This window comes from Anarrhichthys ocellatus, unplaced genomic scaffold (assembly GCF_004355925.1).
Source record: "Anarrhichthys ocellatus isolate YVR2014 unplaced genomic scaffold, GSC_Weel_1.0 scaffold5, whole genome shotgun sequence".
In the NCBI taxonomy this organism is placed as follows: domain Eukaryota; kingdom Metazoa; phylum Chordata; class Actinopteri; order Perciformes; family Anarhichadidae; genus Anarrhichthys; species Anarrhichthys ocellatus.
Window position 1 is genome coordinate 10093602 of NW_022280035.1, and position 17032 is coordinate 10110633.

Here is a 17032-nt window from a genome sequence, read left to right on the forward strand (position 1 = left end):
TTACATCCTAAACTAGTTCAATTTATACCATCGTTGTATTGGCTTTTAGCCAGCATTTCTCCTGGACACTGGGCAACTGTTGAAAGATAGTATTGTGTAAATCAAAGTTTGTTTTATTTCAGAGATATGTGTTGTTATGGTCTCCCCATAATAAAGCCCATATTATTTAAAGTTTTGCTTTTAATGTTATGACAGAGGTTGAAAGTTATTAATTGTATTTACTTGGGTACTGTAGTGAGATTTTACAGTACATCACTCTAGTATATCCATTATATGCCACTTTATACTAATGCTTCATGGCACAGTTTGACGTATCCAACCATAAGAAATAGTCGAAATTCGATCCACATCCATTATAGCATTAAATAGATCCATTACTAATGATCTACTCATTTCACAATAAGTCATCAGGTCTCTTGTAATAATACTCTGCAGCTATTTTACAGAAGTTATGGATTAAGGAGCTAAAAAGGAAAAGGAGGATATATATCTCAGCCAAAAGCATTTTTCACAACCTGGCAACCTGAACTTTTTTCTTTTTACAGATATAAAGCCTGAAGGAATTATTAACCATTAGTAAAGCCATAGGTACCACTTATAAACACTGTGCCTGGTTGAAAAGTGGTACCATATTATACACTAGTGCATCAGTGATAACAATCCAATCATACATTCTGGGCAATCCTGTTTAATGAGTACATCAACTTCTGATGCTTCGGTACATTTATTCCGAATGCGAGGGCTTTACTTGTAGTGAAACATCTTCATTCTATTCATAATTATTAGTTAACAAAATGATCCAATCACTTCTTCTACCACTGTTGCATAATGTAAAACAAAATGAAAATGAATGAATGAAAGCCAGCGTTGACTTGGTATCAGAGGGTTGAGTGAGTGCTGTCAGTAGGCTGTCTCGTGTGTTGATTGGAGATTCAAGAGTGTGAAAATGTCTTTGAGCTGTGGCCTTTTTTTAGAGAATGATGACTGCGTTTTTTTTTTTATCCTGCGGCTGGATGCGCGTTAAAGTCTCGCTTTTCGGAAAGGCACAGCTGGTCGCGATCAGCGAAACGGGGGCCGGAGGAGGAGGAGGAATTCTGGGTGTTGCCTTTCTAGCCATGCCTCCCTCCCTTGCTCATCGCCTCCCTCCCTCCCTTCTTCCGTGAACGTGTGTGTGCGTGTTAGAGAGAGTGTGTGTTAGAGTGGAGGCACTGCGGGAGTGGGTCAGTCAGTTAACGCCGCTGACTCTTACAGGCGGTTCCCCGGTTACCAGCGGTGGAAAGCACCGGTCTATTCGTGTACTCTCTTGCTTCAGGGCCGGGATATGCCAAACGGAAACAAAGCGGCGTGAAAGCTGGACGGTTGTAGAATGAGCGGGCGCGTGCTGAACGGGAAAATGCTGCAGCTCCCGGCTCCGCAGCGCGCGGCGAGGACAATGCACTTTCTGTCAAGGTAATAGATGAGACCAGAGCCTGCATGTGACTGAGAATGCCGGATGAAAAGCTAATTGACACACTGGCGACAATGCTTTTGATGATCTTCACGCCATACAAACGTGAGGTATCTGATAGTGGTGAATGGGTTGTAGAAGCTCCGCGGAGCCAGTGCGTAAAAAGCAGCAGCACGTCTCATTGATAAAACTCCAACAGCTGCATGGTGGCACGTTTCATTATTGTGACAGGCGTGCGCTCATATTGGGTGGTTATATGATAATATATCTTAATCTAGACGCCGAGTAAAGAACAGGCCTTTGGTGTGTGTATAGATGGAGCTATAGTCTACTCAGCATATAGGCACGGACCTCAATGCGCAAAGCCATATGTTGGCTCAGCACTGTCTCTTTTTATGTCGGGTTTGTATATAGACTATTTAAGCAGCGTCTATAAGGCAGGATGATGTTCCTGCCTCAGCCGAAAAGGAATCCACATCAAATGAAACACATTACTGCAAATCATCTAAGTTAATGAGAACAGTAAAGTGCCAATGGTTTTGAATGCTGCATGTGGATGTGTACGCGCATAATGTGCGTGTGTGCATGGAGTGTTTCTGTGATTTCTGATGCCCATTGTTTTAAGCTGCATGCGATGACAACTGGTATGCTGCTTGGAGGGCAGAGGCATGTATGCATGTGAGTGGGTGTGTTCGCATTGATCCGCTGCAGGACCGAACCGCATTCTGAACGGCTGACCTACATTCTGAACGACGCCTTCTCCTGGTATTGGCTATATATGCTGTGATTGGGTGAACAGCAGCAAGCCTCCGCGGCACCATATACCCACGCCATGTGAGAATTATCTAATTGTATGTCTCAATGCGTGGGCTAATATAGGTCAGCTGGTATAAGTACGTCGTTGATGGTGACTGAGGAGATGTACCTTTATAAATTACTTGTATTTGTGGAATAAAAAGATCCTGAAAATTATCTTTATTATTAAGAATTAACTATATTGTTCTCTGTAGGAATAATCATGGCGTTGACTTGCTCTAGAAAAACATTAAGACAACAGGGACAGAGATGCTTTTATTGATTATGTCTCTGTGGAGGGTTTTCAGGGGGTGGGGGTCAGCTTTGCTCTTTTTGGTTGACTGACCACTATAGCATCCATCGACTCTTTATGTAAACCCATTAGGGCAGAGTGGTCTGATATCGGGGCATGAGACGCACACCCAACAGACACAAACACTTTCACCATCTAAACCACTGAAACACACACACACATACTTTTTTAGTTTGAGACCCTGGGGACCAGCCAGGCTGTATTTATCTGCGTGTTTTAGTCGAACACATGTGCTTAAATGGACCCTCTGTCAAAAACACAGATAAACTATATGATGGAGGCCAGGCGTGGTATTAGCAAGTGTGTGACTCTGCACATGTGGTCTGTGTCACCATATGTGTGTGCATAAATAAACATTAAACATCCATCATTAGCTAACCAGTTCCAGACAACACAGAGGTTTGATCAACTCTATTAGTCATGTTGAAAGCAATCCAACAACAACTTGTCTGTCCCTGTGTGTTGTCATCTGAACAATATACAAAAAGCTCTGCATGGCCCACCCCTATCTTGGTCCACTCCTGATTAACAACACAACCTCCATCCAAATAGCTGATTTACGATGTGGTGACATCACTCATTAGTGCGAGTCACGCCCAAATCCTCTCGGTTTATTTTGATTAAATACAAATGGTGCAACGGTTACTGTGATGCAGACCAGGCTCGTGTTGTAGCTGATATCGTTTAGTCGTCCATGGGAAGTGTTGGTCAGTGCACCTCTGATTGGTTGATTACTTGAACAGCTTTCTGCCATCAGCTGCTTCACTGGAGACCCAGCATGGTAATTAAAGGTGAAATCCATAATGTTTTTAATTAATATATCATAATTATATCCATCTGTATGATGGAGGGTAGTGAAATGGAACATTCATCACGCTATTGAGAAATGTTTGTCAGGTGGCACCTGTTGGCTGACAGCCCTCATGTCTTCTACCTTTTACATATTAATAAATAAGTGTTTTGTTATTTACACACACAAACACACAAATGTCCGTCATGCTTGAGTCAAGGGCTCAGGTTTAAAGATAGATTCAGTTGCTTTGGAAACACACATTGCTGTCTCAGCCACTGGATGAGTTAGGAGGGTCAGTGGCCTGTTGGCATTGTTGTCACACCCTCATGATTCATGAACAGGTTTTTATTAATCTTCAGCACGCAAACATGTCCACACACATGCAGATACATTTGAAAACACAAATTAAGTTTTGAACGCCTTTTACCAACACAGGCATGTTTTTGGATGTTTCAAAATAAAGTCCTGTTCACATAGAAACGGCAGAGTAATCCAAAACATTTAAATCTCTTCTACTGGGCATGTGCATGGTACTCGATCCAGCAGCTGACAATTTTCGCCTGGAATTTTCACAAAAGCTTTTCTTTATTTACTCCACACTGCCAGCATTTTCAGTTTTATTCACAAATGCCTTAATTTTTGGTGGCCAAAAGTTCAGATCAATGTAGACGGAAGGCCAAAATGGTGAAAAACATACGGCTGGAGTAATTTCATATGGCCACTGACTCTTGATGTTTTGCAATCAAGTGAACACGTTTTACTTGCCCTGCCAACAAGGTCATTAGAGACACCTGAGAGCGAAACAACAGATGCTTGTAACCTGTGCTTTTAAGACACATGCACTCTTTTTTTATTGTACACACAGGAGTCTGTGTTCACAAACAGAGCTCATATTTTCATGAGGTGGCACCCCCGTGGTTTAGTGAGTTCCTCTGTTACATCGAAGCTAGAGAAGGACCTACAGCCAGACAACAGTGCACCTTAACAGGCTTGCTGGGGACGAGAGAGAAAGCTAAAAGCCTAACCTCAAATGGCCGTGGAGAATAATAACCTCTGGATGTTATTTTCACCTGATAGTAAAGTAGTTTTCTAGGAAATGTAGAGTGTGTAAAGAAAACTCAATGTCCTGCTTTGAAACTTTCAGAATTTTCTTTGAGATAAATTGAAATTGAGACGATTGGCAACGTACTTGAGGCTGCACATTTTGGTTTTATTGGAACCTCTGGATCCGTCTTTTTATTTTTGTGTGTCTGTGCACTCATGCGATGGTATGCATGTGTGCGTTTGCATATGTTGGGAGGATTAGGGAGTGGGACCCCAGAATACACTTGCTGGAATGTGAAGTGTGTGTGTTTTGAGCAGCCCGAGGCTAAAGAATGTCTCCCAAACTCACTGTAACAGCTTTAAGTGGCATGACCAGAGTTCGTGTGTCGTGAGTGACAGCAGGTGATGGGTGCGTGCTCCTGCAGGGTGCGCCCCCAGGGCATGTCGGTCACCACCACATGTGCTCACGAATGCACACTGAAACACACACATACATTGTCCTAACTGTACCCCCCACCCCACCCCACCCCACAGCATGGGAGTAATATGTGTGTTTTCATAGTTGTCTGCTTTATCTCAGCCAGAAGAAGTGAAAGAGTATCTCTGCTCCAGTCAATGGGTCTTTCATTCGTTTTTGTTCAGGTGGTGTTTGGACAACCTTTGGCAGGTGCTTAGTGGTGTTCTACTCAGATCTGTAGCCTCTTTGATTTGATTAAAATAAAAGCTATGCAATCACATTTGATTCACACGTTTTTGCTTTCTCTATTTTTCTCTTTTTCTTTCTGTCCATCTCAGGTTATGCACTCTTTATTTACCCCAAAACTGACTCTTAAGTACCATCAGCCGACAATCCACTGATCCACTCCAGTCAGCACGTTTAACATCTCACAGCAATGTGGAAACTGACTGCTGTTGTCCGTACTAATCTGGTAGATTAACACACAATCATTGGCATTAGTGGCATTAGTTGAGTAGCTGTTGTCATTAGAAGATACAGCACTGACCTTAACGTTGAAGGCAGAGGAGGGAAAAATAATTATTTGTGTCGGGAGAGGATGCCTCCCTGAAATGTTATTAATTTACGGAGCAGTTGTTGTGACTCAAGCACTAAACACAGCTCACATAATGCTGACATCATAGTTCCCTAATCTGCTATATTTGCATGCATGTGTGTATGACAGTGTGTGTTGGAGGGAGATAGTTCCCTATTGTGATGCATTTTACAGTGCTGCAAACATTGACAGCATCCTCATTTCTAGAAGTGAATACCATCCTATCAAAATTTTCCGTGCAACATTTGCCCTTCCCAAAACCCAACAGGTTAGCTGTGTCATATTTCACTCTGTCTTGTTGTCGTTGACATGTCTGGAGGGAGACCTGAGGAAATTCTACCCCGGGATCCAACCCCTGCCCTGGGCCTCTGCTTGCCGGGGTTCCCCCTGTTAGCTCCTCCTCAGTTTTTAGCCCTTGAGTTGTAGCTGGGAAGCGCTCCACACTGCACCCCAGACTGAACTACTTATGGAGGTGATATAAAAGGCTGTTCCACCTTGTCCCAGGAGTGCTGTCCCTCTTTTGCTTCCTGCTCTCTTGTAGAGAACAAAAGGACCTTGGCTCAGGGTACTTTGGGGGTCAAGGGTTATTGGGTCATATAAGAGCTCTGCTGGTCACCACCTAACACACTGAGACATTTTAATGTCTTGTGAAATCAAACATGCTTTGACCTGAGTTCTCATGCTCTTTACACTGAGGGCATAAAATCACTTGGAGAGTGACGTGTAGAGAGAAAGTTTTCTTCCATTTCTATTTAGCGATGCTTTCATGCATGCTAAATGCGTTCAAAGGGCATTGTTTGTATTGTGGCTGCATTCAAAGCCCTGCATCAGTTGTTTAACCTGAGGGGCAGTAACCTTTAAACTTTGACCCTATTTGAGCTGAGTAAGAATAAGACAACACAAAGAAGAATCTTCTCCACACCTCTCCCAGCTACTACTGTTTGCCTTTTTGGGGCTTATGATAGTAGAAGATCAAGATGACCCAGATGGCGTCAGCGTGATCAACAGTCACTCAATGTTTGGTTCCAAGAGTATTTCACCGCTTAAAGTTCCTTATATGAAGCTTGGAGCCTTCCGCTGCTTCTTCTGTCCTGTTTCATTTCACCGGGATGAAGTAGTTCAGAGCCAAGTCCGCTCTCAGCTGTGACGTGTTGAACTCTGAGCAAACTTCGTCTGTCCACCCTGGAGAGATCAGGAGGAGAGATGAGATTCAGAGATAAATTTGCTGTCCGGGGAGAATTTAGCTGGAGCAATTTTTTCTCTTCTTAAGCTGTACAGTTTTCACCCATCTCTCTCCACCTCCCCCACACTCAGAAAAACATTTCACTGACCAGGATTCCTGATGCATCTGAGTGCCTTTTCAGTGCTTTAACTTTCCATCCAAAAAGCCCCAAGCATTTGCAGAATGTGTCCCCGTCTTTGCAAGGAAACCTTGGAAGAATAATGTACCTTAAAGTCAGTAATACGCAGCCTGGCTGGCTTAGTGTAACCCTCAGCAGAGCAGCGACTTGAGCAAAGCTAGCATTCCCACCAGCTACTCACATCACACACTTCTGACAGCTAATTCAAGCTTCACTCCAGGGGACAATGGCAATTTAGTGCACTGGATGTGTTTGTGAGGGTGTATATGTGTGTGTGTATTTGTGTCCTAAAGCCCTAGGCCATGGCTGTCAGAGATATGCCTGTCAAAGGCACAACAGCAATGGCCATTTAGGGATGTGACCTCCTACTTCCCTCCTTGGACTCACACCACGGCACACACATATAAACACACTTACAGGACCGCTAGCTGAGGCCCCTGGTCTGCTCTCATCCTGTTGGCAGATGGAATTAGCAGTAATTACGAGCCCATTAATTCCAGCCTTTTCTGTAATCCCCTGTAATGCTCAAATACTGCTGCATGTGGCGTGTGTGCATGTGTGTGTGTACAAAAGACTGTCCAAGCAGCCATTACACATTGTTCCATTCCACAGCATGGAAATAGGACGGGGAGGAAATCATAAAAAAACACTGAAGAGGAAATTAATTTCTCTGTTTAGTGTGTACCCAACGGATGGCTGCTTGCACAATGTAGTTTTTAATTAGGTCTTGTCAATGATTTACTGTTAGTGTTATACAAACCAACTCAGCAGAGAACCTGTATTGGGTGGCTAATTAAAACCCATTATTAACGAGAGATTTGTTGCTAATTACCCTACAAGTGCCCCAAGTGCAGACAACAACACGTCATGGTTAAAAAGTGGTTATTTATGAGTGAAGCTAAGGGTCAGCCCAGCCTGTATAGCAGTGTTTCTCTTATAACAACATACCGTGACTCCAGCGCAGCAGATGGCTGATACTTTATGGAAACAAGCAGCTGACATGACACATGGAATCAATCCGCCTGCAACTGAAGTACAATCACAGATAGCTAATATATAACATGATCATTGTAGACATAGTTTTACTGTCTGCAGTCTTAACTTTACCTTGTGTGTCAGAGTTTGAGGCTTTCAAGATATAATAAGGGCTTGGCCTGCAGAGGGAATTCTTTCATGGCCCTATATGGTGCGGCGGTGATGGAAAATCTATGCATTTTAAACAATCAACCTACAGAATGTTTTCGATGCTCATCCAGCCAGGAAGAATATTTACATAACATCCCAACCGCTCCTATTTCTACTCTCCATTTCATTGGAAAATAATGATTTTGTTGGACAATCTGCTATGTGCTTATAAGCCACCAAGGTGAATCACAGATCTGTCTGTTAGTCTTTCTCCTGATGATAAACTGCAGAAGCGGTCCAGGGACCCATATTGTTAGCCATCTGTGCACATAAGCCACATTCACCTTCTCTTTCGATCTTATCAGGTGAATGCTCCTCCACACATATTTGATGCCGGTTTATGCACATAGATTGGATTATAGATAGATTATGTAATTTCTGAATTTCTAAATCAACTCTTCTGCATTTAAGTCTCAGTCTTGCAGATGGTCAGTGCCGCCCTGACTGTTGGAGAGAAGGAGCATCGCATGATGATGGGTGTCAGTCATGCTTCTCCCCCCTGCAAATGAGTCATTTAGTTTTGTGAGTGTGGATGTGTGTTTACACCAGTGCCACTGTGGGTATTTGTGAGAACTGTCATCCCACATCCTGTTTTTATGAATCTAGGTTGACACCTGTAGAGGATGTTGAAGCAGACACCAAGTTCTAATGTTGCTGTTGAATTTCTCATTTTCGTTTTCATTTTTTAGTTCATTCTGTCTGTCAAACTAAATAACATTATTCATACACTTGCTGTAAGATGAATTAGGGTATTTTTGTGGTGCAATGGTTGAGGAGTGTATTTCAGTTTGTTTTTTTTATGTGTGTATAGGCAGATGTGTCCTCTCGGTGTCCCTCACATTACTAAGAGTGATTGTCCTGCTGTTTTCTGCCTCTTCAAGCGGTTCTGAGATCTATCTGCAAACACTGAATTGTACAGACCGATACATAAGCACCGACAATGCATCTCACCAAATTGTCATCTCTAGCACCAGTCACAGTCTCACATCTTCAGTCTTTAAAGGATCTAATGACTTCAGCAGCCCTTTCATGCGTTCCGGTTTCTGAGCCGACTGCCCAGTGCCAGTCTGGCAGTGCCCTACTTTCCATTTGCCTGAAAAGGCATCACTTCAACCAGGAACCCGTCTGATTTAGCCATTTTGGGCTCTGCCATGTGACACTGTGGATTTTAATAGGAATGGAAAGTTCCTGTCCATTGTAGGACTGCAGAAACACTTTCCATTCTTTTACACAAGTGAGAGACACTGTGTCCAAATATCACCCTGTATAAAATTTGTTTAACCCCATCAGGGTACAAAGAGTTAAACCCGTTTACTCATCTCACCATTACTTTTGTGTGACATCATGCACATTATCTTGAGCCTTTTTTTATGCCTCTGTTCCTGTATCATTGCGGCCGGCCTTTCCTTAAACTCTGTCGACTAGCTAACACCTTCAGACTGTCCTCTATATTCTCATCTCATCTGCTCCACTATGATCCAACAGGTCTAATACTAAGTTCTGCCACACTGGCCAGATTGCATTAGCACTGTCGCCACCTTAAAAAGTTTTCTGGTAAACAAGCAAAAGTTACGCTACACTCAATGTTCCTCACCAAAATGCATGTGTATCCTTGAGGTCTAACAAACAGCATTACTCAGCATCATTTCACCTTGCTGGTACGCTGGAATATTCTGACATTGTTGCAAAGTGAGCTATAATTAGAAAACAAGATTGATAATGACAATTTGTTCCTCCTTTTTATTGATCTGTTGTTCACTGGCAGGCTTTTCATAAGTGCACTAACATTATCTATATGTGCATTAACTATTGATTAGGTAGTTACTTACATTTTTTTTTTTTATATTCTTTTTGTGTAGGACAGTAAGTCTGTCTTCTTCCACATTCACTACCCATCCTCTGATCATGCAGCAAAGTCAAAAATTCTACTCGCCCCAACACATGAGAGCTTCAATATCGCATTCCTCCAAATGGCCTCCATGCAGTTTTAACTGATATTTGTTTAGATGGAACAGCTTATCAACCAATACTGTTAAGTCTGCTCCCTGAGGCTGGCAAGACTCCAACTCACAGCAAGCACTGCTCCCACAAACCGCAGGCAAAGCTGCTTTGTCTTTGCTGTGGCTTTTTCTTCCTTCTGGATCTAGTGGATTGCTCTCACTTTCTTTCTCCCATCCCTCAACCTTAAAGAGGTCAGGAGAGAAGAGGAGACGGAGCGAGAAGGGAGTGCAGAGCTCTCATAATGAGCAGCAAAAAAAGACCATTCACATTGAGATCAGAGCAATTAGCTCCATAGTCTGAATAGTAGAGGAACACAGATGTCTGTTAATAAAAGCTGACTATTAAGCTCAACAGCGCCTATTCAACTGTTCTCTTGATAGTGTGTGAGGCACAGTGTTTGTGTGGGTGTGCCGGTCCTCTCTGCAGTCTACAAGGAACAAAGAAATCATGTCTCTGTGAAAGGACGATGTTGTTTGTATTAACCACCATGACCTTTATCAATCTGCAAAATTAAAATGAACTATTCAAACCATTTGAAAAATGTTGCAGCTTGCGTTAAACGTTCTCACTTTCTGAGAGATGACGTAGTTTAAGTTTGCTCTGGACTCATTGTGGCTTCTCTTAGAGTAGGAAACCGCTTGTGTGCCGCTGCCTCTGGATGACAGAATGTGTCCATGTGGCTGAGAGGCTGCATATTGCACGGTGCACAGAAAGAAATCATCGGTCAGGTGGAGGTGAAGAATGAGTTTAATCAAGCGCTGCTCAGATTAATTGACATTTATTGCAGCCTAAATTGAATCAACATTGATATTAATTTTGCTCATGAAATTACACTCATAGGGTTCCATTTGTCAGTGTCCTGATCCTTTCCCTCCAGCTGGGTTCTGTAGCTTGAGACCAGGTCTAAAGTCACAATAGACCATTGATATTTAACATCCACAGGGCATATAGATGTGGTTTATTTCCACCCTGTACTTTGAAAACATCTTACAATGATGTATGTGTTAAAGTACTATTGCTGGCTGGTGTTTTTTTTTTTTTTAGAGGAAGTTATAATGTAGGTTTGGCTGATTTACATGACTATCAATGTGAGAGGGAAGTGGGTGCTTGCAGTGAGACACTTGCTAATCTATGAAAGGGGGGATGTAGATGATTTGGGTGCTAATATTATCCCTCGGTCTCTGCAGCTGCTGCTAAAGAATGAATAAGACGAGGCGGAGTGAGGAGAGATTATAACAGGAGGTTTCAGAAGCTGCTGTTAAAGGAAGGAAGGAAGGATGGAGCTGATTGAGATAGAGTACACGAGTTGGAAGTTTTGAGGGAGAGTTGAGAGACGATCCTCTTGAGAGAGTTCATCGTGTCCTGAGATGTTGAGATGTTGTGTCATCAAGAGCACTTCTCTTTCCACTATAGCTCTCTCTTTTTCATGTTTGACATTTCAGTTCTTTCTTCTCTCCCCACACGCCACTTCATCCTCTTCTCTTGAGTATCCTCGTGTTTCGTCGCCCTCTTTTCAAGCTTCCCTTTATCTCACCAAGGGGTGTTGATGGAGGACTGTAGACGAAGCTGGACGACATAACGGTGGATCTGGTGCAGTCGTATATATTGGCAGACACTGATTGAGGGTATCAGGTTTTGGCTTGGAAATAAGAAAGTTATTTTTTTCAACCAGAAAACCTTTGGAATAACTTGGACAGACAGTATTTTACAAAAAAACGTTTAAGATTTGGAACTTGAGTAAAGATTTCCTACTCTCAGAACTGAGAAGCGTGGGTCATTGAAGTGTGATTGAACATCATTTCTGCGGATCAAATCATTGCCAAGACAGTCACACTGAAATTCAGACACATAACTGTACAATACCTTATGTTCCTCCGGGCAGCCATGTCCTCTCAGCTCTCATTTACTTTCTGAGTCTCTTAGGCGTCTTTCAGTCTCATCTAAGCAGCCTTTAGTGGTCTCCCCCTTGTCTGGTAGATTTTGGATTTTCAATCAAATATTTTTTTCTTATACTCAATTTTCTTTTTTCATATCCAGTATTCACACATTTAGCTTGTGCTGTACATGATGTTTGACCCCTGACCTCTTAATTTTCGTCTGAGGGTTCCTGTCGGCTGAGTGACACCTAATCCAGCAGCCACTGTATTTGTTCTGTTTCCTATCAGGTCTGAATTATTCATCAGAGAGCGCTTTATCGTTCACAAAAGCTCTGGTGGACACCCAGATAGCTTTGAAGTGAATAACAGGATATGAAGAGAAAGGTGTTGCTTCAGAGAGGTGCTGATATAAAACCACAGCTGTGTTGGAAGAGGTTTATCTTCCAGAAATAAGTTTATTCAATGAGAAATGAACATCATATGCACAAGTATTATGCTCATATAGATCCACTCTGGATGAGTTCAAAGTGTAATAGTTCCTTTGTGCATTTTTCTCCCAAGGAGTGAATAGAAATCTGGTATAAAACAGGAATCCAACATGAGCTTATATGGAAGACCAACATCTTTCTTACTAAAGTGCTAAATCTCTTATTAAGTCTGAAAATGGCATATTTTGTTGTGGAACAAATTGTGGAATCAGAAGTCTCATTGCATATATGAATTAAAAAACATTATGAGCTCATGGTGAATGGAAAAAGTGTAAACATTCAAATCAAAACATGAATAATCAAAATTGGAATTGCCAGAAATGTTTTTGTTTTTGGTGTTCTCCATTGTTTTGAGAATAAAAAACTATACTGTAGCAAATGAAAATACATCAGAATCCAGTGGAAGTATAACATCCTAGTTCCAGAAAATCGGAAATATATCTCTTTGGATATGTCTGACCCAATCTGAAATTTGCCCTTAATCCTACTCTGGCATATAGACAAGGCAGCATGACAGCCACTTCAGATGTAAAATCTCATCTGCTCTTTTTTTGTGTCTACATATTCACGGGCTAGCCAGGGAGGTCTTCCCCTTCGTCCCCTCTCCCCCTGATCCCCACCCTCAATACCCCCAGGGTACAGTGTGACCCATACAGGCACCCAACCGGAAGGCCCGCCGCTGTCCTCCAATGTGCCACAGTATACATGACCTCATTAGCCAAGCCCCACCCTCTGAACTTGTTTCACAGTATAGTACGATATCCGTCTAACCTATTGACCCTAATAAGATAAAACCCCAACCCCCTAACTTCCTAAGCATGACCCACTTAACATATTCAAGCACATGTGGATGTGCACCAACATACACAAACACACCTCACAGTTAATTGGTTACATTTAAATCCCAAAATGAATCTCTTGAATTGTGCCATCCAACATACAGGTAATGGAGAAATATATTGGTAAAGGGGCAAAGATACCATCTTCTCCACTGTCAATAGACACAGTAGACAATTATATAATCAGCCACTAGATACAAGTATTATAAATTAAAGGGCTCAAATCACCTTTTCTCCGCTGGAAAACCCATCCAACTGCATTTCTGAGGTTTGTTAAAAAGCACATACAGAAAATTAAATTAGCTCTAATTGTATTTGAAGTCGACAAAGGACATTATAGGATTTAAATAATAAAACAGCAAGACAAAAATCAACACAGAAATAAACTGTGATTGAAATGGCGATGGAAAGGCAAGGGAAGAAAATAAGCTCAAATAGAATAATAAAATACCTAAAAACAGAAAAAGTAATGAAAAGCCAGATTAAACAGGAATGTTAAAAAAAATTCTTGAAAGCCACAAGTGTATCAATAGCCTTCGACAGACACAAAACTGGAGTAATGTGATCTCTTCTGGTTGGGGTTTAGATTCTAGCAGCGAGTTCCTGGGTAGACCACACAAGAGACCATGACCATGGTGCGATCTAGTTAACTCAATAGCATGCACTGTATGATCTCCGGCTGTCAAATATCAGGAGTGATATAAGATTGAGGCGAAGATTGAGGAATAGTGGGTACGTAGAAGTACAACCCTGTAACATAAAACATTTTTTGGTATACATGGAACATCATAGTTTGTTGATAATCTGAGTGTGATTTTGCTTTATGTCTATCGATACTATTGCTTTAGATTTTCAGAGGTAACCACAGTAGAAACATCCACATCCTGTATATCACAGGAGGATTTTCAGAACAATTGCTCTTGAGGGGGAAAAGAAAATTGGCTAGGCAGATGTGTGCCAAGTGGACAGACTTCACAGTCCTGGCACAGACTGCATGCACTCGGGGGCGCATGCATCAGTGTATATGTTCTTCAGTGCTATTTTTGCATGTGCGTGGGTTAGGATGATGTCGAGGGCGCTCCAAATTTCAGCTTGCCAAGTGTTCGCATCCTATGCAGTGTGAAAGTTAAGTATATAGTGCAGGCAGAGTTTTAAATGAGGTCTATGTCTATGAATATTTAATCAAAAGACAAACAGGAAGACATGGAGCCAAGTGAGCCGATGTAACTGAGCTGGTGGAGCTTTCATAGTTCATGCAGTGTATAACCTCGGGGAGATATCCAGTTCGTTGCCGCAGATTGTTTTGTTTTTGTCAGATATTCTTGGGTAAGAGAGCGTGAGGTGGTATGTGAAACAGAATTAGCTTCTGTCCACCCTTGGGGTGGGAAAGGATTCAGTGTCTTGGTAAAGAACACTTTCAGAAAGGTAGATGCTTGATGGCAATTGGGCTTGAACTCAGGTTTACCAACCGGCAATCTCAACCACTTGGCCAAATTTGTTCACCCCGACAATAGGACCGCAGCTCTACCATCTGTCTGTTAACCTAATTACTGCAGTACACAAACAGTCTAACACACTGATGTAGTCTATGAAATGACACTTTTGATGAAGGATGATAGCAAATATGTTAGGTAGGACATTACATCTTTCTCCTCACTACAAGATGTGGTTAATGTATTCAGTTGTTCTTTAACTATTTTTAAGACGTACCCGTACAACTGTATCATGTTTGCAGGAGCTATCTATGGTAACCATTAATTAAGCTAACTATTTGACTGCATATTCTTTACATTTAGCGAACTATTTGAACTATTTAGAAATTACTTTTCGATATCTATGTCAACCATCTTTTACTTTAAACTGTTTTTATTGCTTCCCCTTTACTTTTAGCCAATTCATTTCATTACTTTTACCTGCCTGACTTTGTATTTTGCTTGCTAACAAATTTTCACGAGCTCTCAATTGCAACTCATTCCAGCTGACTCAATAATTTTTTTTTACTCCACTGTATTTCCATGATGATTGCAGAAGCAGCCTGCTTTGGTATATGAATATTATCTGACACATCTTCTTTGTCATTGTGTCTTTTAGTTGGGATGAGAGCAGTTCCATCAGCAGCGGTTTGAGTGACGGCTCAGACAACCTGAGCTCTGAAGAGTTCAACACGAGTCCCACTCTCAACTCCCTTCCTACCACACCCATCGGCTCCCGCAGAAACTCAGCCATAGTGGTAAGTGACGTACACACACCAGCATTCACACAAGATACAGATGCATTAGCAGTGTGTGTAGGTTACAGTAGTGTTGATTAAGCTGTTAATCCAGTGAGCTATTGATGAGGGGCTGAATGATGTGTCATACACTGTCGGTGTAAGGAGGGCACACACATACACACGATAGGCAGCAGGACATGGGCATCAGAGACAAAGCCTGATTAAGTATTCTATGGACACCCATGATATTTAACACATCTGCAGCAATCCATGTTCACTACAACACACACACACACTGCATGCTGGCTAGCTGCATTGTTCAAAAATGCTCCCTTTTGGTCTTTTGTTGGGATTTTAAAGCTGCATTAAGAGCTGAACTGTTAATTGTAATTTGTATATTAAAGTATAATATAGAAAATGATCTAGTGTGGCCATAGATAGTTGTTGGTCACTAATCTACACTGATCCATACAAACCATAATACCTTGTTGTTGCTGCTTCAGAGGTTTGGGACTTTTATTATTGTTCAAGCTGTGATTGAGTCAAAAGTTGTTTTCTAGCCAGGACTTCACTCGCCTGATATAGCTGATGTGCTGACTGATGTAGTCATTTTTGACCCAGTTCAGTAGTATAATGAGTCTGACTGAAGCACTGGAGCACTGAAGCTGTGATCTTAATCATTTGCTGTGGGGATGGGAGGATTTGGGACTCAAGATCCTCAGTGCTTCTAAAATCCTCTCTGCAGCTCTGCTTGAGGTTCTTTAAGGTCCATCGTTAGCTGTATGGGTTCCAGACAATGTGTGCGTCTGATGTAGGTCACACCTCCGCAATGTGGTTCATGCGACGGATGTAGTGGGCTCTCAGAGAAAGAGAGACAACGAGAGACGGAGCGAGTTAGAGAGAGCGAGGGAATCAGCGTAACCATGGCAATCGAAGTGCGGGGATGCTGAGAGTGCGGTCCTTTGTCTCCTCCTGTACAGTGAAGGACAGGTCTAGAACAGCCATCTGCACACACACACACACACACACACACACACACAGCCATCTGTAGTCCTGCATCCGGGCCAGCGAGCCGCAAGAAACGGTGCGCCTCTCCCCACGCCTAGTAGCAGGAGTCATAGCAACCGTTACCCCCCACATGGCATCGTTACCATGGCAACCAACCATCACCTCATCATGCACCCTAATACACATGGCTCCCTCCTCTCTCGCCGTTCTCAACCAATGCTTTCTTTTTTTTTATCGGTTTCTCTTTGTCCTTGTGTCCTGAAGCCAATTCTTTGTCTCCATTTTCTCCTCTTTATCACTCCTCCGACTCCCTCCGACTCCTGTTGATCTTAATTCCCTCAAAGGCAGCTCTGACTTTACATGCGTTCCTCATCGCTCCCACATATTGCATAATATACTTAACAAGGATATGAGGGTGGAGGAGAGATGGGGGCACAAAGAAGACATGGTTAAGAGAGGGAGAGAATCAAAGCCAGAACGTGATGTGTGTGTAGGTGGTACAAAAACCCAGATTTCCTCATTTCCACATGGAGGTGGATCAAGGTAATACACCTTGTTTCCCAATACAGTTGTGTGTGTGTGTGTGTGTGTGTGTGTGTGTGTGTGTGTGTGTGTGT

At 42.3% G+C, this 17032-nt stretch overlaps 1 protein-coding gene across 11 annotated transcripts in view; it reads left to right on the forward strand.

The window, feature by feature from the left end:
• The window catches only part of nav1a (neuron navigator 1a), an 81216-nt gene that overhangs the window by 43022 nt on the left and 21162 nt on the right, over positions 1-17032 (forward strand). For all 11 annotated transcript variants that reach the window (XM_031844435.1, XM_031844434.1, XM_031844436.1 and 8 more), the window contains one exon: positions 15287-15425. In XM_031844435.1, the coding sequence (XP_031700295.1) occupies positions 15287-15425 (139 nt within the window). The remainder of the gene's footprint in view (positions 1-15286; positions 15426-17032) is intronic.